This window comes from Fukomys damarensis, unplaced genomic scaffold (genome assembly GCF_012274545.1).
Source record: "Fukomys damarensis isolate Sample0158 unplaced genomic scaffold, DMR_v1.0_HiC HiC_scaffold_14, whole genome shotgun sequence".
In the NCBI taxonomy this organism is placed as follows: Eukaryota; Metazoa; Chordata; class Mammalia; order Rodentia; family Bathyergidae; genus Fukomys; species Fukomys damarensis.
In genome coordinates, this window is record NW_022900926.1 from 72,095,476 (window position 1) to 72,119,624 (window position 24,149).

The 24,149-nt window shown below is 37.6% G+C and overlaps 1 protein-coding gene across 1 annotated transcript in view; it reads left to right on the plus strand.

The window, feature by feature from the left end:
* The window catches only part of Sobp (sine oculis binding protein homolog), a 151,220-nt gene that overhangs the window by 18,218 nt on the left and 108,853 nt on the right, over positions 1 to 24,149 (plus strand). Inside the window, exon 4 of the mRNA XM_010635334.1 lies at positions 20,883 to 21,034. Coding sequence (XP_010633636.1) covers positions 20,883 to 21,034 — 152 coding nt within the window. The remainder of the gene's footprint in view (positions 1 to 20,882; positions 21,035 to 24,149) is intronic.

The following is a 24,149-nucleotide window of genomic DNA, read 5'->3' on the forward strand; positions in this document are numbered from 1 at the left end:
TTTTTTTTTTTTTTTTTGGTATTGGGGATCAAACTCGGATCCTTGCACTTGTGAGGCAGGCTGTGGAACCACTGAGCTAAATCCCCGGCTTCTTTTCATACTATAAACTATGTGAAAATGCTAATAAGAATGCCTTATGTTTGTATTAAATCCTTTATAGTTTGTGAAACTCATCCATATTCTTTATTTTATTTTATATTTATAATAACTCTGAAAAATAGTATGTCAGATACCATTAAATAAAGAATTGAAGCTCAAACATTTTACATAGCTTTCTCCCAGTCATGTAGCTTCTAACCATTTGAGCCAACACTACTACTAGGTCTTCTGGCTCCTAGTCCATTATTCTTTTTTATTTATTTATTTTTTTGGTGCCGGGGATCGAACTCGGGTCATTGCGCTTGCAAGGCAGGCCACTGAACCGCTGGGCTAAATCCCCGGCCCCATCCATTGTTCTTTTTAATACATGCTGCCTTTTCAGTCTGTTCGACAAACTTTAACCAGACTGTATCAGAATAATAATGTTTTTTCATATACTACTTCCAGATACCCCAGTGACAGGATATATAGCTTCTTCCTGCAAAAGGCTAATTTAAAAAGCCCACACCTATTTGGGAAGTTTCTCTAACTCTGAGACTCTGTGGATCTATGCTAGCTAGGTTTTCAAGTGCTTGCCAACATGAGGCAATCACTTCGCTTTTTGGGTAACAGAGGGCTCTGTCTGGTTAGACACTGGTTCCCGGGAGTGTTTCATGTGCTCAGGCATACTCACTACGGGATCCAGTCCATGTTTTGGCAGTCAGTGGGCCCGGGGGAATACTTGAGATTGGGAACATAGTGACACTGCATTTCCTTGGATTTCCACTCCTTTTACACAGCTGCGTACAGAAGTGTGGGTGTAGCTTACTTCTGGGCCTGAGGAACTGTTCTGGCCCTGTCCCCCTTTCCTCTGGAGAAAGGGAGCTCCTTGTGTTTTAATGATCACCACAGTATTGACCTTGCTTTGGCCTCACATGTTTGTGTCCATCTTCCAAGGCTAAGCTGCCCTTCCCCACTCCGAGACAGCCTCTGGCCCTCGGTGTACCGCTTGTGACATCACAGGCATTACTATGGTAATAGACTTGTTATAAACACAGGATAAGAGCCCTGATTTGCTTTTTTTCCCCCCATGCAGTGAAGGGAATCACCACGATCCTTAAATAATAATCACAGACTTCTCTGAAGACTCTAGGAAATGAGCAAAATGAGGATACAGAGCAGCCTTTTAAAAACCTGGTGCAAGAATATTAGAAAATAGTAAAAAGCATTGACCAACTCTATCTTTTTATACGAACATCCTCTTAGCTTGAATAAATATGAAAACCTCCTTCTTTTCTAATTAAAAAAAAATCACATTATGAACATAGTTTGAAAAAACATATCAGCAAGAGTTTTGAAGGGATTGCTCAGGTTGTCACCCTACTGTAATTCTCATGTTAGAGATTTTGATGTGATCTCAGCCCCTTTGGGACTTCCTTTAAAAAGGGTTCTACCCAGAAAGGGGTTTTGCATGGATGGTAAGAACTGTGCTATAGTGAATCTCCAGGAAAACACGTGTCCTGCCTTGCTTCCCCCAGGTTTGACAACTGAAGTAAAGCATAGAGAGTGCATTTTTTAATAAAAACTTTTCACAAAGACCTTCTAATGGTCCTTATTGCTTTACAGGTGTAAGAGCAGTTGGCTTTACACTGGACATCAGGCTTCTGAAGGGTTTGGATAGGCTTGGGTCTCTATACCTTGTCAGCCTCTGGTCAAAGAGACCAGGGATAGACTGTGACCACGTTGGAACCAAAAGCAGGAGTTTTTCTTCTAGTCTTAGGCTTGCTCCATGACAGCATTTTACTCCCAATAATTTTATTTATTTATTTATTTGGGGTTTTTTTGAGACAGGGTCTTGCTTTGTAGCCCAGGCTAGCCTTGCACTTGAGGCCGTCTGTCTGCCTCAGCCTCCCAAATGCTGGGATTACATATATGCACTGGCTTACTCCCAAGACCTTAAAAAAATTCCTATTGGCGTAATTACATTTGTTTATAGGCAAATTTTGTTGTGAGAGCTTCATTGCTATAGAAAATACTGTGTATCTAGGAAACCACATTGAAGATTAAAGGCTTTTCACAGGTTTTCCCAAAGGTTTACAACTTGCCTATTCTGAGTCTAAAATCCCTGTAAATCCCTGGATACTTTAAAATGAAATGAAATGTGAAAAAAGGATGGTACATATTTCTCTTGATGCATTTATGTGGCAGCTTTGAATAAAACGCCTTTTACTTCAAGTGATAATGTGCCCTAATTTGTATTACCCATTATTTCCCAAGGTTAGGTCTTTCCACACAGCACACACAGGTTTGTGTGAAGGAAGACAAGGTCAGTCTCCTAAAATCAGCTTGATTTCCTCATGCAGAAGTATCTTGCCATTCTTTGAAAATGACCATTTCTTCTCCCCTAAAATAGTTTGCATTCAGTGAGCTTTCCCAATTTGTGTTCCAGCATAGTCATGGAAATATGATATATTTTTTCAGGCAAATCTTGAAATTCCTACGAGGTTAGAAGAACTGGGCTCCAAGGAACCATTAGCTTAACTGAGAATATGGAGACACCCACATGATCTGCTAAAATCTGTGTATCTAGTTGAGTAACCTCCAGTTAATAAGCATGTTACTTTTTGGCTCTTATAATTTGTACATGGAGTTGTTACTTGCAGGGAATTACGAATCAGAATGTGGTTTGCATTATGGTCATTATTTATTTTATCTGTTATTCAATATTTTTGGGGCTTGCATATGAATGATGCATTTCAAATAGCCATTGAGAAAACAGGATTTAACCAAAATTACTTTCATGTTTATTCATCCAGCTAACTCTTAAAATATGATTATTAAATAAAATTAATGGGATTTGGATGTTTTACTATTTATATACTAGATATATGTCACATTATGAACATAGTTTGAAAAAACATATCAGCAAGAGTTTTGAAGGGATTGCTCAGGTTGTCACCCTACTGTAATTCTCATGTTAGAGATTTTGATGTGATCTCAGCCCCTTTGGGACTTCCTTTAAAAAGGGTTCTACCCAGAAAGGGGTTTTGCATGGATGGTAAGAACTGTGCTATAGTGAATCTCCAGGAAAACACGTGTCCTGCCTTGCTTCCCCCAGGTTTGACAACTGAAGTAAAGCATAGAGAGTGCATTTTTTAATAAAAACTTTTCACAAAGACCTTCTAATGGTCCTTATTGCTTTACAGGTGTAAGAAGAAAAAGAGATTGGCTGAGCTCAATTTTCCAAGTCACTTAGGATAGAGATAGTAGGCATTTGAATGACAGGAATAGGAATAGTTAATAACATGGTATAGTCTCATCATACTTAATAATTTTTGAACCATAATTAAGGAGCAGGCATTGTTAGTAGATTATCATTTAATTTTCACAACAACTCTATGAGGTTACTGTTATTAACTTAGTCTTACAGATAAGGAAACTGAGTCACAGAGGAGTAAAGCAGCTTGCCCAAGGTCATATAGGTAATAAGTGGCAGAGTTGATATTTGAACCTACACATTATGTTTTCCTTTTCATAACCACAGTCTTATGTAAAATATTATGTTAGTTTTTCAGTCCATTAAGTATTTACTGAGTGTTCCTTATGTTGTACTACCAATACAAATATATATCACTATCCCTGACACCAACAACTTACAGTGTAGTTGACATATAATTAAAATATCATTCCAGTGTGCCTTTTGAATGTCTGATATTTCATCTGCATTTGAAGATTGTTGTAGGAATATAAGGGCTGTTAAATTAGGGTAACAGGAAGTCTCTAGGAAGACCATCAGAATATATATATATATATTTGAAGAGAAATGGTACTTGAAAACATGGTATAAGCCAGAAGATAATTATTTGAAATTAAATGTGATAAAAAGACCCAAAATTAAACCTAAGATGTTATCTATTATAAAATAAGTCTTGTTTTATCTCTATACAAAGTTTTTTGAAAAATGTAAGGCAAATTTTAGTGTGTTTGATCATTGTTAATTCTAGAAGGAATGCACAATTTGAAGGTAGCATGGGGTGGTGGAAAGACTTCCAGAGAAATAACCAGAAGACCTGCATTGTTAATGCCACTCTGCCATTTATTTCCCCATATATTCTTAGATAAGTCATTTTGCCTCTCTGATCCTTAGTTTCTTTGTCTGTAAAGTGATGTGGTAAACTTAGGCACACTGTAATTTCCCTACATTTATAAAACCTTGATTTTGTAACTTTATAGTTAATTGCTTACCTGATTTTATTATTTGAAGACATTTTAATATGCTTTTATATGTACTTGTTAAATAAATTTAAAGCAAGCTTCCTATGTGTGTACTTATAGCAGTCAAAAGCCTGATGGAAGATTTATGCCACTTAGGCAACTTCTAATGGTTGTTAAGTTTTACTCTGAACAAATGAATGACTTGAAGTAATCTTTTTTAAAAGTGAAAAGTATCAGAAATATGCAATTTGAGTAAATAAAAAGGCTATGTCATCCATATGTAATTAAGCCTAGTCATTTTGATGTTATACATAAGTGGTGATCACTGGTAGTAATATCTGAAATTTCTGTGAAAGAAAAGTTACTTTATATTTAATCTGGCTTACCAAGTCAGGGACAAAAAGAAATAGAAAGCCTAAGCAGTTCTGTACCCACTAAAGAAGTTAAATGATTAAATCATTTCTGCATAGAATACTTTAGACCTTGATGACTTCTATGGCAAATTCTATATTTCAAAGAAAAAATAAAACAAACTTAGAGAAACTTTCCTAGAGAATTGAAAAAGAAGAAATACTTTCACACATTTTATGATTCAGGGATGAAGCTGATCACATTACATGCCAAGGGAAATAAGCTAAGGAAAATGATAATTTAATGTAATTGAGTTCATTGAATTGTTCAGTGTCAATGGTCATCATAATGTAAAAATCCTGAACAAAAAATCCTGAGCACACCAAAGTCAGTGATATATACAAAAAGATAATAAATCACAACTAATTTGGATTTTTTTCTAATAATATAAGATTGGCTTGGTCAAAATATTAAAGTTCAGTCAATATAGGGCCAGGGATTTAGCTCAGTGGCACCACACCTGCCTCACAAGCACAAGGTTTTGAGTTCAATCCTCAGTATAGTAATAAAAAAAAAAAATTCAGTCAATATAATGAGTCACATTAACAGAAAAAGTAAAATTTCATACCATCTTTTTAAAAGATGCACAAAAGATATTTTAGTAAAATATAACTCAATAAATAATAAAAATTCTTGGCAAAGTAGCAATAGACTAGATTAGGTATCCACAAAAATGTCTGTAGCAATAATGAGGAAATAAATATTGAAAGATTTCCCCTTAAGATCAAGAGTGGGTTGAAGATAACCACTATCACCTCTTATATTCAATTTTGTACTAGAATTCACAGAAAATGTAACAAGGAAATAAAAAAGATTTGACAGGTAGAAATGCCACTTTGTGTAGATTCCCAACCCCAATCTATAGGTAAACTATAATAATTAATGACTATATTCATCAAGGTCTTCAAATATAGTCAGTGCCCGCAAATCAATTATTGCTGTATATACTGGTCATGAAGCAATTAAAAACAAAATTTAAAAGTACTATTTAAAATAACATCAAGCCATCAAATACCTAGAAAAAAAATCTAACAAAATATGTATAAGATTGTTTTACACTGAACTATAAACATTGCTGAGGACCATTAAAGCCATAAGTTAGTGGAGGAATATATCATGTTTATGGATTGTAAAGAGGTATATTCTTACTAAACTGAGCAACATATTTAATTCTAATAAAAACCCTGGTACAAAATTTTGTGAAAATTGGGCTGGGGATTTAGCTCAGTGGTTCCAGCGCCTGCCTTGCAAATGCAAGGACCTGAGTTCAATCCTCAGTACCAAAAAAAAAAAAAAAAAATTGTGAAAATTAAAAAGTTGTTTCTAAATTTTATATGGAGAAGCATAGAGGCAGCAGTGTCCAAGACTATCTTGAAAAAAATAGAAACTGGGACACTTATCCCACAAGGGCTTGAGATTTATTATAAGATTAGAATAATGAAGATAGTGAAATAATAATGCAAGAATATGCATATAAACCAACGTAACACAATCCAGAAACATAAGAGATCCTTGATTTATGACAAAGATATTGGTGAGCTTAGGTTTACATAACAAAATTTTGCAGAATGTGTAGTTTCAACAACTAAACTTTATTTTCTCATAGTTTTGGAGAATAGAAATCCAAGATTAAGGTCCTAGCAGGTTTAGTTTTTTGTGAAGGCTTTCCTTTTGCGTTATAAATTACTTCCTTCTTGCTGTGTCCTCATATAGTTGACAGAGAGAGCACAAGCTGTCTGGTGCCTCTTATTGTAAGTGCACTAATTCAATCACAAGAGTCGAACAATGTTTATAATTCATGTTCCAACAAAAGACTCATTAAAAATATATGTAAAGAACTTTTATAAATAAAAAAGAAAAAGTGTCTAATAGAAAAATGAGTAGAATAATGTAAAAAGGCACTTTACCAAGAAAGTGCCCATGTGGTCAATAAATGTCTGACAAGTTGTTTAGGCTCACTAGTCTTTAGGAGTATAAAACTTAAAATCATACTGAGATAACAGTTCATACCATAGCCTTACAATGGCTAAAATGAAAAAGACTAGTATTACCAAGTATTGAGTAGGGTATGAAGCAACTGAAATTCTCATATTTGGCTGATGAGAATGTAAACTAATATAAAAACTCTTGAAAGCTGATTAGCTTTCCCTATTCATGCTAAATATGCATATACCCTAGTATCTGATAACTACATGTTAGAAATATACTCAAAATGTGTTTGGAAGCCAAAGACATAGGAAAATCTTCATAGTAGCATTTATTCATAAGAACCAGAAACTGGAAGCAACCCAAATGCTCATAATTAACATCAACTCCTAGAAGTTCTTCAGATAAGCTTAGGTGGGTGAATTTAGGCCTTGCAGTGGGCTGTGAAATCATGTGTATGTCATTTATGCATAAATTAAGGAAAGCTGGTTCCTGTTTCTCAAAAAGATCCTAGTCTCAAAAAATGTTAAAAATATTTGACTTAGAGAAATGGATTTCCATAGTTAAAATTTGTTTAACTTCTTATAATTTAAGCAACTAAACCCTACAATGTAATTTTAACATTTTAATCCTATATCTAATCTGTTCATTAGTTGTTTCAAATCAAGTAGAATATTTAAAATCTTAGCATTACTTATTATTTAGGAGTTATCATCTAGCTAAATACAAACAAATCATGGTGAAACCTAAAAATTAAATTACAGACATAAGGCATACATATCCCTGATGGTGGTCTACTTGATTGTAGCTTTTGATATGAAGCAAAGTGGAGAAAAATTAAGGTATGGATTAATGACAAAGGTAAAATACATAGTATTTCTATAGCTGTGTTTCTTATCAAAGGGTAACTTTGTTGCTCCCCCTTCCCCTGAGAACATTGGCAATATCCGGGGACATTTTGGCTGTCACAAGTGGAAGAAGGAGTGCTATTGGTATCTAGTGGTTGGAGGTCAGGAATGTTGCTAAACACCTATGATGCATAGGACAAGCAACGATGAATTATCCATCTGAGACTGTCAGTACTGCTACCTTTGAGAAACTAAAGTGCTCTAAAGTGGTGGTGTTTACATCTCTTACTCCAGGGCTTGCTGTAGTACTTTGACCAGGCTGGAGATGTGCATTCTGAAAGTGCCTTATCTCATACCTGTGGCATATGTCTCTAGCTCCCTGCTCTGGGGCTTCTCTAACATGGCTGCATGGGCATACCACATGGCTCCTTTGGCTTTCACTTGTACATGTGCAAACTGGAAGTATAGGGGAATTAACACACTAGAACAATGGGGAATAGGTGCTGATGAAGAATTCTTCCTTTTGTCCCCTAGGTAAGTGGTTATGAAAATGTATTCCATAAACTCCAAAGAATTACCTGTGTGACTGAACACTAACCTCTCAACAGTCTTCAAATTAGTACCCTTCTTCTTCAGGCTCTTTCTCCTCCCAAGGTTCATGTCCGTGACTCCTACTTCTTGGAATCATTCTCAAAAGCCACCTGCATACAAATCTTTGTCTCAGCTTCTGTTTTTTGGGACACAGGATAAAAATACCATGTGTGTGGAAGTCCATAGAGAAAAACCAGAAGTAAGGGAACAGAATTCAAAAAGTTAGAATCTTATGAATATTTATCTTTTCCCTTTAAAGTTCAGCATAAATATACAATAAAAGAGTAAAAAGAGAGTACCAGATTTTGGTGGTGCAAATATTGCAGTGCTCAGAAAGGGTCATTTCTAAAATTATTCCATCATCCAGAGAATTTCCTAAGCCTCTTCTGGTAAGGGTCAGAACAATCGTAGTGGCCACACACAAGAAGAAAAAGTGAAATAATTAAGTCAAAGATTCAAGAACAAGAGGGAAGATAAAGGAATAGTCTTTTCTGCACTTTGTTAAGGGATCTTGTTACTTTCAGAAATTTAGAATCCTAGGATTTTATTGAAAAGAACCTATGGGTACTCCCAATTTGATGTACAGTGGGAAAAAGGAGGTCTAAAGAGGCTAAATGACCTTCTCAAGGTCAGTTGCATTCATGGTGGAACCAAGGCCAGAACTTACTTTTGAAGTGAGAACACCATTTAATCATGGATTATAAATTGCACACCTCTGTGATTCTGGGGACAGCCTGAAACTTCTCTGGGCATTATCTAAACTCTTTTGGGGGTTATGACCTTGCTAGGATAGTACTTTCAGGCCAACCTGCCTCAGGTCACCAAGGAGCTAAGAGGATAACAAGAAAAAGAAGAAATGTTAGTTATGCCTTCCCTTGCTCATTAGAGATTGGGTGTGTTTCTGAGATTTCTTGTTATTCTAGGGACATTCCCAATGCTGACTTTTCAAAGTTACTGTTAAATTGAGAAGATTTAGTTTGTGAACTTGGCCAAAGAGAGTGGAAATAATTATCCTATTCTGTTCTGGATGGTATTTCTTTCTAAGACAATTTTGTTCTGCATGATTACCAAAGATGATGCCCTAGGCTTCCTTCTTCTGTGCCACCATGGGTATCCAACTACCTTTCCAAAAGCAGTAAGAATTCTGCTTTTCCTTTTCATTAGGGTGATGCCCAGGTCAGATATTTCATTCTGGTGTATAGGGTAGACATAGTTCTTGTCTTATTTGGTGTGTAGTCTCGTTGAGGTGACAGGCATTAAACAAAATCCAAACCCAAACAACTCATTCAAGTCGAGGGTTATCAAGTTCAGATTCTGTGGGACCTAACCAGGTTTGTAGTCAAGGAGGGCCTCCCTAGCATGATAAGCTAGAAAGGGATTTGGGGATTGTCTTAGTTACTTTTCTCATTGCTGAGACAAAATACCTAACACACAAGGTTAAAGGAGGAAGATTTATAGTATCTCACAGTTTGCAGAGGTTTCATTTCATAGTTGACTGACTCCAAGGCAGGGTGACATGTCAGAGGGGCATCATAGAGGAGGAATAGTCCATGGTGGGCAGAGGGCAGCAAAGCAGAAGGCAGAAAGCAGGTGAGAAGCAAAGTAGTAAATGACAAATGACAAGCAACCACAGCAGCCCTTTTTCTGTCCAGGCTACCTGCCTTTAGGGTTAGTAGCAGACGCACCCAAGGTGAGCCTTCCCATCATCCACTCCCAGAACTATACCAAACCAATCAGTGGACTAATTTAGTAGTAACGCACCTTTTCTCCCAGCATCACATGCTTAATCACAGCATCACACACTCTAGATCCAGCCACCTCTGAAAAGCCCTATCTATGACCACATGAGGCTTTGGGGGACGTCTAGATCCAAGCCATAATAAGGATGATGGGTGAGGAAGCAGCATCTATGAAGCTAAGAGCGAGACAAGAGACTCAAGGAAATGCAAGAAGCCAGTGCCCAAAGTACTTACAGTATGACACTCTTGCCTGGTTACAGGAGCCACGGAGGCCATGCCAAGGAGACCATAAAGACATTTCTCTTTTGAGGGTAAAGGACGCCACTCTTTGGAGCAGTGAAAGTAGTGATCAGATTTATGTTTAGAATTTATGTTTAGTTTTTCCTGGATACATAGTGGAGGGAATGAACTGAACAGAGTGAATTAGGAGGTTATCTGTTATATGAGTAAGAGGTATTGGTGGCTTCACTGGGATAGAGAGCAATAAACTTCATGAGGGTAGGGTACTTGAAATAGTGCGTGGCACATAAGTTGAGTTGGTAAATATTAAATGAATGAGTTCAATTCCTGGTCCAAAAAGAAAAAAGAAAAAAAATATTGAAGGAATGAATAAATAAGTGAGTGGGCATATTATAAAAAATATTTAGGAAGATCTGGTGATGATTCAGAATATGGGAGGTGAGAGGGAGGAAAGAAGCAGGAATAATAGCAGGTAAGTGGGTAGATGGCAGGATCAGGTGCTAAGATGGGAAACATGGTAAAGGGGGCTAATTTTGAGGAGGGGTATATGTGTGTAGATGCTGACATGCTAAGATGTCGGGGAGGCAGTTGGATGTAGCAGCTCATGAGTTAAATTAGGTAAATTATCTTGCTAACAATGGTTAACAGTTCATCTTGGTTCTTTTAACAATGTCTTGTTCTGATCATATAGAAAGCAGTTTGACCGTCTAGTGTTAACATGCTGCCATTTGTATTTCTTTGGAGATAGTGTCCCTTGAGGCATAGCAGGAACTCAGAATTGCTTTTTTTAGCAGCAACAGACTTGTTGGTACACACTTTTTTACTTGATTTCCCCTGCCCCTAATCATGTACATTTGTGGACTAGGTCATGAGTGGGTTTCAGTCATGTACAGGAGAGAAGTTCAGTGGAGAAAGAGCCAGTGATTGTGGCACCATTGTCCCAGAGCAACTTAGATTGTTGTGAGGGTCAGATCCAAGGTGCAGAAACTGGGGACAAGATTAATCTTAGCTTGTCCATGGCAGTTACCCAGTGAATATTAATTATTCCATCTTTTAAGAGCAGTATTAACTTCCTTTGCTTTATTGTTGATTTCTGCCATTTTCTCTTTATTGCCTGAGAAATAAGTACTCTGTATTTGGTGCATGCAGCAGACACCATGGAACTTTGTGACCATAGGTTAGACTGGTTAGACTGGTGGGCAAGTAGGGTTTGGTCAGTGCATCCAGCACTGACCACAAGGCTGTCTTTCTGCTAAATGCAGACAAAGGAGACTCCTGGCAAATGAGGATTCAGTTCTGGGCAGTAGAGGAGAACCTTCGTGATAATTAATGACCCACATGGATGTGCTTATGCCTCAGTGCTGATGTAGGGCAGTGGAACAGCATGCCCCAAGACACTTCCTCAGACATTCCGTTTTGGAAATTTTCTGTGAAAACTCGTGTCTGTAGTCAAATTTGTGAAATTTGAATATTCTGTCTCCCTCTTAAAGATTCATAATTACACACTGGAGGGACCAAATTGTTGTTTTTAGCCTTGTCTTTTCTATTTATATTTAACTACAGAAGTATTTCTTTAAAAAAATAGCTAGTTAAGTACCCCATGAGATTAATGTTTTGTGGAATGTGCTTTGGGAAATGTTCCATATAGGTCTCTGATTTTCTTTACTCTAAATCTGTCTTTTCCTTTTCCCATTAAAGGGTACGTAGTAGTTAGTAGGTAGAAAGTAGTAGGGTGGTAGATAGAAAGGCCATCTACAGGAGATACTGAGAAATAGAGGCCACATTCACTGGCAAGTCAGAGCAATTATGGGGGGATATTTAGTTTAATGTCATGGCGTGAGCCACGTGTGCTTAAACTTTGTGGAGATGGGAAGGATTCTGGGAAAAGGAGGGGAGAGAACAGGGAGGAGAGAGGGAAGTAAATTATTGAGATGCAGTGTGTTTATGTATCCATTCCCTAATGTGAATGTGATTGTTACGTACCTCAAAAATGTACCAGTAATAAAATAAAAAGATAGATAGGAAAGAACAAAATAAAACTTCAAACCTTAAAAAAAATTCAAGTTCAGAATAGTATTCAAGAGAGAATTATAGATTCAATATCCCTTATCAGGAATTTTTGAGACCAAAACTATTTCAGATTTTTTTCATGTTTTGGAATACTTGAATATGCATAATATGACATCTTGGATCTGGGACCCAAGTCTGAAAATAAAACTCGTTTGTCCTTGATACCTAAATGTAATTCTGCATAATAGTTTTGGTGTACCTGTGTTTCGACTGTGACCCATCAGAGCACTTTCCACTTGTAGTGTCATGTTGGTCCTCATAATGTCAGTTCTTGGAGCATTTGGAGTTCATATTTTCAGATGAGGGATGCTCAACCTGTACTATTTTGTGACTTTCTGGTCTCCTTTCTTTTTCCTTCCTTGTTTGAGTGCTGTGAAAATAAGTGCCAAGGGACACTGGATGTAAAACAACTTCATTTTGTTTGAATTTGATTCCAGAGTCAATTTGCACAAAGAACTCTTGACTTTTCCCTGGTCTGCTTTGACTAGAAACACAGAAAGATGAACTCTCTGTAATTCAAATTATTTCTGGGTCCATTCCATCCCTAGGTTTTGGTCGTTGTTTTAGTTTCACTGTTAAATCTGTCCTCTTCATTTCCACAGTAGGTTCAGGATTTTATCTCCTCTCCTCTGTATTCATTTGTTCACTTGCTAATTCCTTTAGCATGGTCTGAGCACTGCTGTATGAAAGGCACTGATAACCCAAAGGTAAATGAGGCATAGACTCTGCTCTGTTGCTTCCAGAGGCTTCTCCATATGGAAGAATCCACATCTAGATTCCAGTTTTTTTTTCTCTCATTGAGTTTAGTGGCACATTTTAGGTAGACAGTACAGTTACCTTCATCATTGGGATCTTGTACCTTTACGTGACAGGTCTTGGTTCTCATTTTTCCCCTTACCCCTGCCCTCCCTTCACCCCCTCCTTCCTTCCCTATTTACAAATACTTTTTTCCCATTTTTTCATTTTCTCATATTTTTTCTTTTCCCTTATTTCCTTTCCCCAACCCTTCCCACTAGATTCCAGTTTTTTTGAATTCTGATCCATCCTGCTGGAGTAACATTCCTCAGCCCATCTCTGACCCTGTCATGTTCTTTCTACAAGCATTCAGGAGCTTCTTGTCGCCTGTGGAATAAAGATGAGCCTCTTCCCTCTCCCTATAGCAAAGTGACATAAAAGGAACTCCTTGCTCTGGCCTTGTTAGCTCAGGTCTAATCTCCGACTTTTCCCTTCACACATTCTTGGATGGCTTGATGTCTTCAGCACTCTGCCCACCTCCCAGCCTGTCTGCCACTCCCTGCCTCCTGCTTATTGTAGTTCCTTCTTTCCTTTCTCTCTATTTATTGAACTTTCTCGCTCTCCAAGCCTTCAAGACCCATTTCAAATGCTGCACTTGCTCCAGCAACTCCCTTAGATCCCACAGCTTTTCCCATTGCTCTGTACCTGGTACGCCTGAGCCACACAAGGGGGACCATGTCCTGTTCACCCTAGTATCCTTGACTAGTTACCTAGCGCAGAGAACTGCATGAAAATGTTTATTTATGGAATCACATTTGATCTACCTTTTTACTCATTTATCTCTACATAGAATACATATGTAAATAATTTAAAGTTAACTAGAAGAGTTCAAATAGAATGTTGAAGTGTAATTTTAAATTCTGTTATTTTTCTGTAATTTTGAGTAATTTCTGTTCATTTCTCTGACTTACTGGAATCAAGTTTTAGTTTATGTGTAGAGATTAGATTTTATTTTTGGGTTAAGTACTACTCAGAGGCGTGTGGATTATTTAAATTTTTAAAATTACTTCAGATCTACTTTCAAAAGACAATTAGGGATATTTTAGGTACTACAGAGAGTCATATAGTTATAAGGACTTCTATCATTTAATTACACATATCCCTTTTAATACAAAATGAGTTCAGTAAAATTTTATTAATTCAGACCTCACTATTTGGGAATTTTTGGTTGTTCTGTTACCAAGGAGGCAGACATATTTAGTTGTTATTTTGATACTTGTTAAAAGAGCAAACTTTTCAGGGACCTAGGAAGATCCACCCATGTGTGGATGGTTAATGTAATAATTACAAAGAATTCCCATCTATTAATTACAGAATATCTGGCAGTGCAGTGATATATTTGGCAACGCTTATCAACTATTAATTCAAGTTAAGTAATTTAAAAAAAAGAACCATGAGCTTTTATTAATTTGAATGGTTTTACTTTTTATCTGGGTAAGTGAAATTTAACTATTTTCTGGGCTTTTTCTTGTATTCAGAGATAGTGGAGAGGTATGGTTGAAAAGACTGGTGCCTGGTTACCAGGCCTCACCAGACTGTATACAGCTGACACTTGTCCCTTTCTTGTGGTTGATATTGCCAGTAATTCTGAGAAGCCTCATGTGCATAAAGAAGTGCCTATTTTCTCCCATTTAATCCTCAAAATATCTATAGTTAGGGTGGGCATTGCTCACCCTTGAGTGACTTGCACACACTGCTGAGCTAGAATGGGCTGAATTAGTACAGTACTTTCACATTGTCTGTTTCCATCTTTCTGCATTCTGACACCTTCTCTTTCAAGCAGTAGTGACTTAGATTTGCAAACAGTGTACATCTGTTATCTCATTTGCTCTAAAATATCTTCCCCTTGAGATTGTCATATGTGGATCTGCCTGTTGCTTTTCTTTCCTAGCAATCCTTAGCTATAAGCCATTCTTTCCCACCCCCTTCAACACTGCTGTGTTGTTTCTGCACTGAAAAGGCACTGTGACAGTGTTTGACCTGGAGTTGCAGTATGATCATTTTTTTTTTTTGTCCATTCTTTCTTCATTTGGGTGCCGTCAGGGTGCTCAGGCTTGAGAAATAGTGACCAGAGGCTTCCCATGTCCCTCCACCTTTCTCATTAGAACCCTATCCTCAGCACTTCTCCTCAAACTTGTCCTTAAGAAAGAATCACTGATACTGAAATTTAAGTTCTTACTTTCAAATATGCATTGACCTCCTTGCTTTTGGGAAATTTGTATTTTAACAGGAGATTAGAAACATGTAGCCAAAAAATGATTCCCTAATGGTAGAATTCAGTCTTAGCAATCAAGGGATAATTGTTGGAAGGTAGGATATTCTCATTGGCACCCTTGAAGCTGCAGATGCAGGTGGTCTCCTGGTTTACCCACATGGAAAGTTAATCTTATCCATGGCCTACTGAGACTCCCCTTCCTTAAAAAAGAGAAGGCTGGCAAGTGTATTGGCCTGTGGTTAGACTAAATGCTTCTTGAAACCAAGTCTTACTGATTCTGTCTTACTGTTTGATATTTAAGTAGCCCTTGCTGTTCCTAGGTCAGATGAACTGGTTGCAGCAGATCCGTGTCTCACAGTCATGAAGAAGTAAAGGTTTGCACTGTGGGCCTTTCACTTGTTTCTCAAAAAATCTATCAGCAAATATTAATTAACACTTCAGCAGCCTCCTCAAAGACATTTTGACCTTTTTTATTTCATTTTCTTTGTTTCCTGGTGTGTTGCTGAGCAATGTGCTTTGTGGGTATTAGAATCTGTGACAGCTCTGAGTCCTTTTTGTGGAGGGAAGTCTGTGTGGACAGCATGTAATCTCCCATGCTTAGAAAAGAGCTGGGCTCAGAGTCAGATGCCCTGGTCTTCATCTCAGCTTTGGTATATGATTGCTATCGCTTCTCAGCTTTTTGGCTAAGATCAAGTGTGGTATGTGATTGCTGTGTGAGTTGGAGCTGGTTAACCTCCAGACTCATTTTCCTCACTGTACAATGGTTGTTGGTGGTTGTGATTAAGATGGAACAATGTTGGATGATGCTAAAATTCACTGTGCTCAGCACCTACTAAGTATGGAATAATGGCTAGCTATGCATATTTGCCTTTTGGTTCAATGGCCCAATTTTCCCCCAGCTGTCCTTTTTTGTTCACTTCTAGAACATAGGGAATTGTACAGAAGCTCCTTGAGGACTCTGTAGAGACTTAAATTGTAGTGTCTTGAAGTAGTTGGAATTGGACTGTTCCAAACAGGAATTTCTTTCTTTGCAGATGAACTACAAAGAAAGCAGAATGTAACCCTAGTTTCTTGCCTGCCTTCCAGGCCATGTCTTTATTCTATTTTAAAATTTTATTTATTTATTTTAATTTTTTCTGGTACTATAGATTGAATTCAGGACCTTGCACATGCTAGGCACATACTCTACTACTGAGCTACACTCCTAATCCCCTTTATTCCTCTCTTAATTTTTTTTTTTTTTTTTTGGTACTGGGGATTGTACTCAGGTCCTTGCTCTTGCCAGGCAGGTGGCGAAACCACTGAGCTAAATCCCCAGCCCTCTGCTCTTAAATTTAGTTGCTCCAACAAATAGATGGACAGAGTGCTGTCCAGGTCATATTTTCATTTCATCACATGGAGAACACACTGAAGTCTCTCCAGACTGCTTTGTAGTTTGTTTTAAATTTAATTCTCTCAAAATGAATCACTGGATGTGTGCATTCTAGAAATTGCTGGAAGAGATAAATATCACCAGAAAATATTTCCAGAACTTTTCCTTATTCTTGGACTCCCAAGGAAGTAACAATTAAAATTAGAATTTAACTGCTTGGTGCCTATTGAAGTTCTCCTGACTTTCTCTGGTCTCCAGTCAAATAACTAACACAGTATGGGTGTTTTTAGCTGCAATTCAAATATCCCAAGTTCACTGACCAATGGGCATCCTTTATTTTTCAGAGTCACCAGATAAGGCAATTTCTGATACCATTTCAGCAAGGCATCCCTGAAATGCTTGATCTCATACTTCTGTGTACTATAATAAATAAATACAATTTTAATTTCATCTTAAAGTAATTAATCTAAACTTTTCCTTCTGGAATGTAAAGTAGAAAAATGTTCTGTAGCTCTTTGAACATTAGATTAAAAAGAAAATGTCTTAAACATTGTGCTTAATTAAATCCTAAAGAGGTGGTATGAACTTTTCATGGTTAATTAGAACATGCATATTTTGACTGATGCATATTTATACAACATCATATGAAAATTTTATGGTGTCATACAACTGTTCATTCTGGGAATGTGATTTTATGCTGTAAACACTCTGCATTTGCTGTTGTATTGTTCAGTGGCTATAATAATGCGATATAAAAACCTGCTGTGTGAATCTTTGTTGAATTAATATCAAATCTCTGACGGCACAGACCTTTAGCCTAGAAATGAAATAGGAAATTAGGTTATAGTATCTGTAGTTTAAAGGAATTTTTTTTAAATAGAAAAAAATTAAAGCAGATCAAGTGAGACAAATTAATTGCGGGGGCTTTCTATTTTGCCAGTGTAAAGCATGAATGTCATTACCAGGTTTCAGGTAAAAAAAGATATAGTTGGAATGAATCAATCCTTTTGACTATAATTGTTTACAAAAAGTTCACTCTTTTAGAGATGTAGTCATTTTAAGATGGGGCACAATGTCACATCTGGTGGCAGAATTTGAACTGTATTTTAGTTGATGAAAGTAATTTAGATAATTACAGTTCTATTTTGTTAAGAATAGTGCTGATATCAATGACTTATAAGTCTAGAATATCTGACTTATCTGAAAATGTTTTCTTGAACTTTTGCAATACCTTTTTTGAGATCATTAGCTGTTAATTAGATGAAAGAAAAGTAGAAATCTCATGGAAGTTTTCTAAAGTATTTGCCTTTATGAATCAGAATTTTATGAAAAATGGATGGGAACACTGACTTACTTAACGAGACAGATGCTAACAACCATCTAAGAGTTTTCCAACTGTTACATACAAAAGTACACAATTCTTTTGTCTCATTTTCCCATACTGTTGCTTTGCAGTAAGAGTGACTTACAAAACTAATCTGTTTAAAAATTTTACTTTTTGTTTATTCGTTAGGTCTATGGTAACAATGCATCCTTGCCTCTCTTTAGAAAATGACAAGTGGGCCTGTCTGGATGATGGAGTAAAGCATGAGAAAGATCCAGGAGCTGCCTTCGGGCCCCAAGCATCCTCCTCCAGGCCAGGCCCAGCGGCAGGCTAAGCACTAGCCTTCTGATAGTGTTGCCCTCTACCCTTTCTCTGTCACTTTTAGTCAATTAGATTTAAAGACTTAAGACTTTAAAAACAAATCTGATGTTTTATTTCCCAAACTAGACTATTTAAGGAAGAAGCAATGAGGAGAACCTAATGCATGTTCCCAAATGGCTCATTGGGAAATTGGTCCGCTCATTAAACTGTGAGACCGACTGATTTCCTCCATAAAAAATTTTTTTTTCCTTTAGGATTTCATCAGAAACAAGCTTATTGACAGTAGACCCTTTGTGAGAGTGTTCTGCTGAATCATTTTCTTTTCCATGAATTTGAGACATTAAGGCATTTAATTGATTGGGAAAAATAGAAACTATTAGTGCTAGTTAATTGATGATTGAGGATTATTCTTAAAATGTTGCTTCTGAGATAATTCTGCCTCACTTTAAGGTAAATTGTACAACTTTGTTAATTTTTCCTACCACATAATACCATGCCAGCATATGTAATATCATGCTATAGTAGAAATCATATAAAATATCTTGAATGGAAAAAAATTACTACATGTAGTAATTGTTTTCATTCAAATTATGACTTTATTTAAAGAAAGTTGTTATCAAAAATGTTTGACTAACATAAAAAAATTTTTACACTTGTCTCATTTGATAATTAACAATAAATCACAATTTATAATTTGTGAAATAGAAAAGGTCATTAAAATGACAATGTTTATTCCATTAAGATACATAAAATGCTGCACGTAATTTTGAGTGATGATACTCAGGGGGAAAGAAGCCATATCACTGCATTACAAATTAGTTTGCTTCTAATTTTGCAGGCTGATGACCACACTGCCTCAAACCAAATCTTTTCCCTGGAAATGGAATGATTGCATGACAGACTATATGAACCATGAATATGTCAACAGCTCATGGACCAGGCCTTGCTTAGCAATTAGTCTTTGGGGGATTTTATTCAGAAATCAGACAACACTATACCAGAGCTTGTTGGGAATTTTGTGATTACCATTCATGTCTGGAGCATGAGTCTGGGTTAGTACAAAAAACAAAACCAAAACCAAACACTCAGTTTCATAGAGAAAGAAGAGTTATAACTAATAATGCAACCAATGAGACAGACAGACAGACAGACAGACAGACAGACACACACACACACACACACACACACAAACAGATTTGAGAGGGCAGAGGACACTTGAGAGACAGCAAAAGCCCCTCCAAGGCAGCAAGGAAATATTTCTTAGATTTTTGCAGTTATTTTTAGCTGGGTGCAGTGGCACTCAGCTGTATTCTAGTACTTGGGAGACTGAGGCAAGAGTATAGCAAAGTTGAGTTCTGCCTGGGTAACTTAGTGAGACTTTGTCTCTAAAATAAAATAAAACAGGGCTGGGGATATAGCACAGTGTTAAAGTGCCTCTAGCTTCCATCCCTAGTACCACGATAAGTAAGTAAGTAAGTAAGTAAATAAATAAATAAATTTGTTTTCCATTTGAATATCACCATTGTAATCCCATCCATACCTCCCCCCCTTTCCCCTACCTCTTACTGGGGGTTGAACTCCAGCGGTTTCACAATGAGCTGAGTGAATGCATTTCCATAGTGTAGTGGCTATCACATTCACATAACACAATGAGCTAAGCTACATACCCTGCCCTTTTTTTTGAGACAGGGTCTTCTTAAGTTATGAAGTTGTCCAGGATTGGCTTAGCCTCCTGCCTCAGCCTCCCAGAGTGCTAGGATTACAGGCATGTACCACTATGCCATGCAGCCAGTCCAGTTTTTTGTCACAATTTTTCCCACCTGCAGTATGATTTAGTCTATATTTTATGAACTGACTCTCTTTAAAAGCCTGACTTTGTTTTAATCAGTAATGGTTGTGATATCATTGGATCATTGTGCTAGTTAAATTTGCTTTCTTCTCATACAAAAGAAAAGAAATGCATCAATTTGAATTTTAGAAATATTCACACACCTCCTGAAATCACTCAGCATCCCATCAGTCTGGCTGAGAATGATGTGACGCCGCCATTACCATACCTCCATCCAGGGGCGGATAACAACTTCTAATGCAGAGAATGTCAATCAGGCCTGCAGCTAGCTCCCTGTGGACTGCAGTGCTGGAAAGCTGCCTTGTAGGAAACTGCTTAGTGAGCCAGGCCTACCCCTTCCCATTGCCAGAATTTGGCCACTCACAGCTTTTCTGTCTCTTGCTAAACACATGGCTTGGGAATCATTATATTGCAAGAGTAAACAACAGCCCATATTATTTAGCAGTAATAGGGCACACACAATGATAGGGCCTGGGTTGACTGTTGAGGTTCAAGTGAGGGCATCGCTTTTGTAGGTTAGCACTCTACAAATTGTCCCACCTGACACGGATCTGGTAGACCTTCCCCAAGATCTTTGTAAAAGATGGGTCATTAATTTTATAAGCTTGACCACTTTATTGCTGGGGCTCGTTGAACTAGGCAGATAGAGACTAGGTTAGAAGTCATAGGAACTCTTGTGACTCTATAGTCATGGTCTGGTTTTAAAGCATGTCATTAGGAAACTTTAGTCCCTCTCCTTGCTGCTCTAAGAGCCGACCATCCTAGTTGGTCAGAAGACGGTGAGGTCTGGAAACGAATCACATCTAGGAGCTCTGGCAGGTGGATGTGTCTGAGTTTGAACGGATGTTTGCTTCTGATATGAACATTTTTCTTATACTTTTGTTATAGAAGATGATGTGTCAAATGTACAAATAATGTGTGCCTGGTGCCAGAAAGTGGGAATCAAGCGCTATTCCCTGAGTATGGGAAGCGAGGTGAAAAGCTTCTGCAGCGAGAAGTGCTTTGCAGCGTGCCGGCGAGCCTACTTCAAGAGGAACAAGGTAAGCACCGAGGAGGCCGCGTGCCCCCCTGCCCCGCGTGCGCATGCGCCTCGCAGCCACTACCCCCACGCTGAGCCCTGTCCCTGCTCTGCTCCCATTCTTTGTCTGTCTGTTCTCTGTCTTGCTTAACCTTTTGGAATAAGAGTCCCCCTTCTAATGTGTAACCTGTTCTTCAGTTTCTCTTGGCTTGGTGTTTGAATTCTGAGAGGGCGAATGAATCTGATGAGGACACCGTGACCGCAGCTGCTGTCTTGCTGGAAAGTTGCTTTCCTCTAGTAGAGGGCGCAGTCTAGAGCCTATGCAAGGTGGATGGGAGAGGGGTCTTCTGAGAGCCGAGCAGCTAGCTGCGGAAGAATGGCTAGAAAGCTTCAGTCCACTCAATTCTTGTTCACAGCGGGGAGATGGTGCTGTTGCTTTTACCAAAATCTGACCCACAAACTCTAGGCAAGAAAAGTGTCAAGCCTTTCTCGACACTATGTTAAAGTGGATTAATTTTGACAAAAGGAGAAATTACCATTATATAAACCAGCATTGCTCACACAGCCAGGCATTTGTGAGAAGCAAGGTAGATGAACACAGGAACAGCCATGGTTATAGTTTTTATTTTGTTTTAAAAGACATACTGTCCTCTTAGAATAGTATTAGGCACCACCGATGGGAAATGAAATGCATGGTGTTTTGACAATCACACATACACACACACAAACACACACACACACACACACACACACACACGCACACAATTTCTTGATCCTTAACTGCTATATGTAGCATTTTGCCGCCAGGTACTGAAATTGCTAGTCCTTGATTATTTTTCATTGATCTGTAAACCTTAATTCCTAAAATGGCCCGCATTTTGCTAAGCATTTCCATAATACAAGATCAAAATCTGCTTTTTCTTGAAGCAAACAATTTTTTTAAATGTAAGATTTGCAATCCTGAAATGCTAATCATGGCCTCACCACATTGCAAGAAGCACTATTGCATCAAATTATCTCCTGCACATTTGGGTCACATTCATTCTGCCAAAAAACACAATGCCTAAAGAATTAGGCTGCAGATTTCAGCAGGGCAGAATTTTAGTAGTAGTCTCTAAGAATTAGGCTCATAATCTTCATTGAAAAAGGGAGGCAAGTGACAAAATTGTTTGGAATTCTTTTGGGATGATCAACAGACAAGTTCACTTTTGGGGGGGCAGTGATTCTCGGGGGGGGTGGAAAGGAGGACCCATGGGAGACACGTTTTAACAAAGGGGGATTGATGTGATCCTCAAAACCCTGGGGGCCCCCCCATTTTGAATATGGAGCACTGGGGTTACAACCCCAGGAGTGGGTCCAGAGCTTTCTTCTCCAAAGCCCTACTTACCCCAACAAAATACTTCACATTCCATCTCAGAAGATGGCTGCAGAACAGGCCTTTTTGTATTTGTGTAATTCTGAAGGGTTAAAGGATCTGAATCTTGATGGGCTATTGGTAGTAAATAAAATCAAGCAAGATACATTTGTTACAACCCTGGTACTATATGTCACACTTGACTTTGTAGGAAGCCTTGAAAGAAATGCGCCTGATATCATTTGAAAAAGCAGTCCAGAATACTATATAATATATAAGCTTTTAAAAGTCACTATAAAATTTAAAGTCAAACTGAATTCAAAGCCTCCACAGTATACATTTTGAAAAATGGATAGCTGGAAGCCAGGATAAGATTTAGTATTTGGAATACATACAACAGGTAAAGTCGGCAGTGGGAGAAGGACCATTTATATTTCACTTCCCACCAGGACTAACTGGGGCGGGTCTCTGAACCTCATGAAAAACTTGGGAGTTGCAGGGGTTTGATGTTTAGCCAGGGACTTTGTGGGCTAATCCTAGGAGCCTATTTGTGTGCGTACAATACCTGTCTTCTCCACAGTCTTCACTCTTATTTACACATTACAAAGCTCTGCTGTGCTATGCTTTCTCTTTTTTTAAATAGAGAAATAAACTTGTCATATCACTTGCTGGGTTCTTTTAATTTTTTAGTTTTAAAAGTGTTATTTCTGCAACAATATTATATTGTATTACGTTAAACATGTACAGTGGCTGCATTTCTGTTAACTGATAGAATTTTGTGGTCATTTCATTTAGGATTTGGGTTTCCTAATGGATTGAATTATATACCAGCCTCCATCCTGCCATTTCTAAGAGCTGTTGTAGTAAGTCCCAGAGTGTTTCCTTGAAGGCAATAGCAAAAGGCTACTTCTCGTGTTATTTAACAAAGTCCTTAGTCCTCATTATTAAAGTTTGAATGTAATCTTAGAAAAAAATGAAAAATTCTTCCCAATCCTACACAAGTTTTTTTTTTCCTGGCTAAATTTTATATTTCAAATATTGAGAAATAGATGGAAAGTGGGGTGAATAATGTATGTAGAATAGAATTTTGTCTTTACGTATATTGTAGGATTTTTAAAAAACATGCAAAGTTAACTATGCTGTAAATTATGCTTTATAATGACAGCCCATTTCTTTCTGGATAGCATGCTGGGATCTGAAAATGGTCTCTAAGTTGAACCCAAATTGCATGCATAACTTTACAAAGAAAAATCCTAGTAGAAAAGGTAGCTAATTAGGAGCAGTATTCAGTTGACCTCTGTTTTGTGTCTGAGCAACACCTGCATTTATGAATGTAAATCGGACACCTGTGCCTGTGGTCCCTGTGCCTTCCTCATCACAAATGCTTGGGTACAGAAGCAGGCATCACTTTGGTGGTAAAAACAAAGACAAAAATAGCACAACTCTTAAAATGAAGGTCCACTGAAAGTGGACTCTTTAAATTTCATTTGCTTCTCAAGCCTTCCTTTTTTCTTTGGGTCTGGATATGTTGAATGGAGAAGGCTGAAAAATGTGACAGTCATCTCACAAATGCTGGTAGTATGAAATCAGGTGGGATAGAAAGAAGCCAAGATAACCCTTTATGACTTGTAGGCTACATTTTAAAAAATGAATTGGAAATTTTGTTTCAAATTGAAGTGTTGTTTGGATTGCTACAAAGTCTATACACTTTTTACAAACTACTGCCAAACTGCTGCTGGGAAAAGATGGTCAATTACAGCTGTATTCACTTAAGGAATCTAAT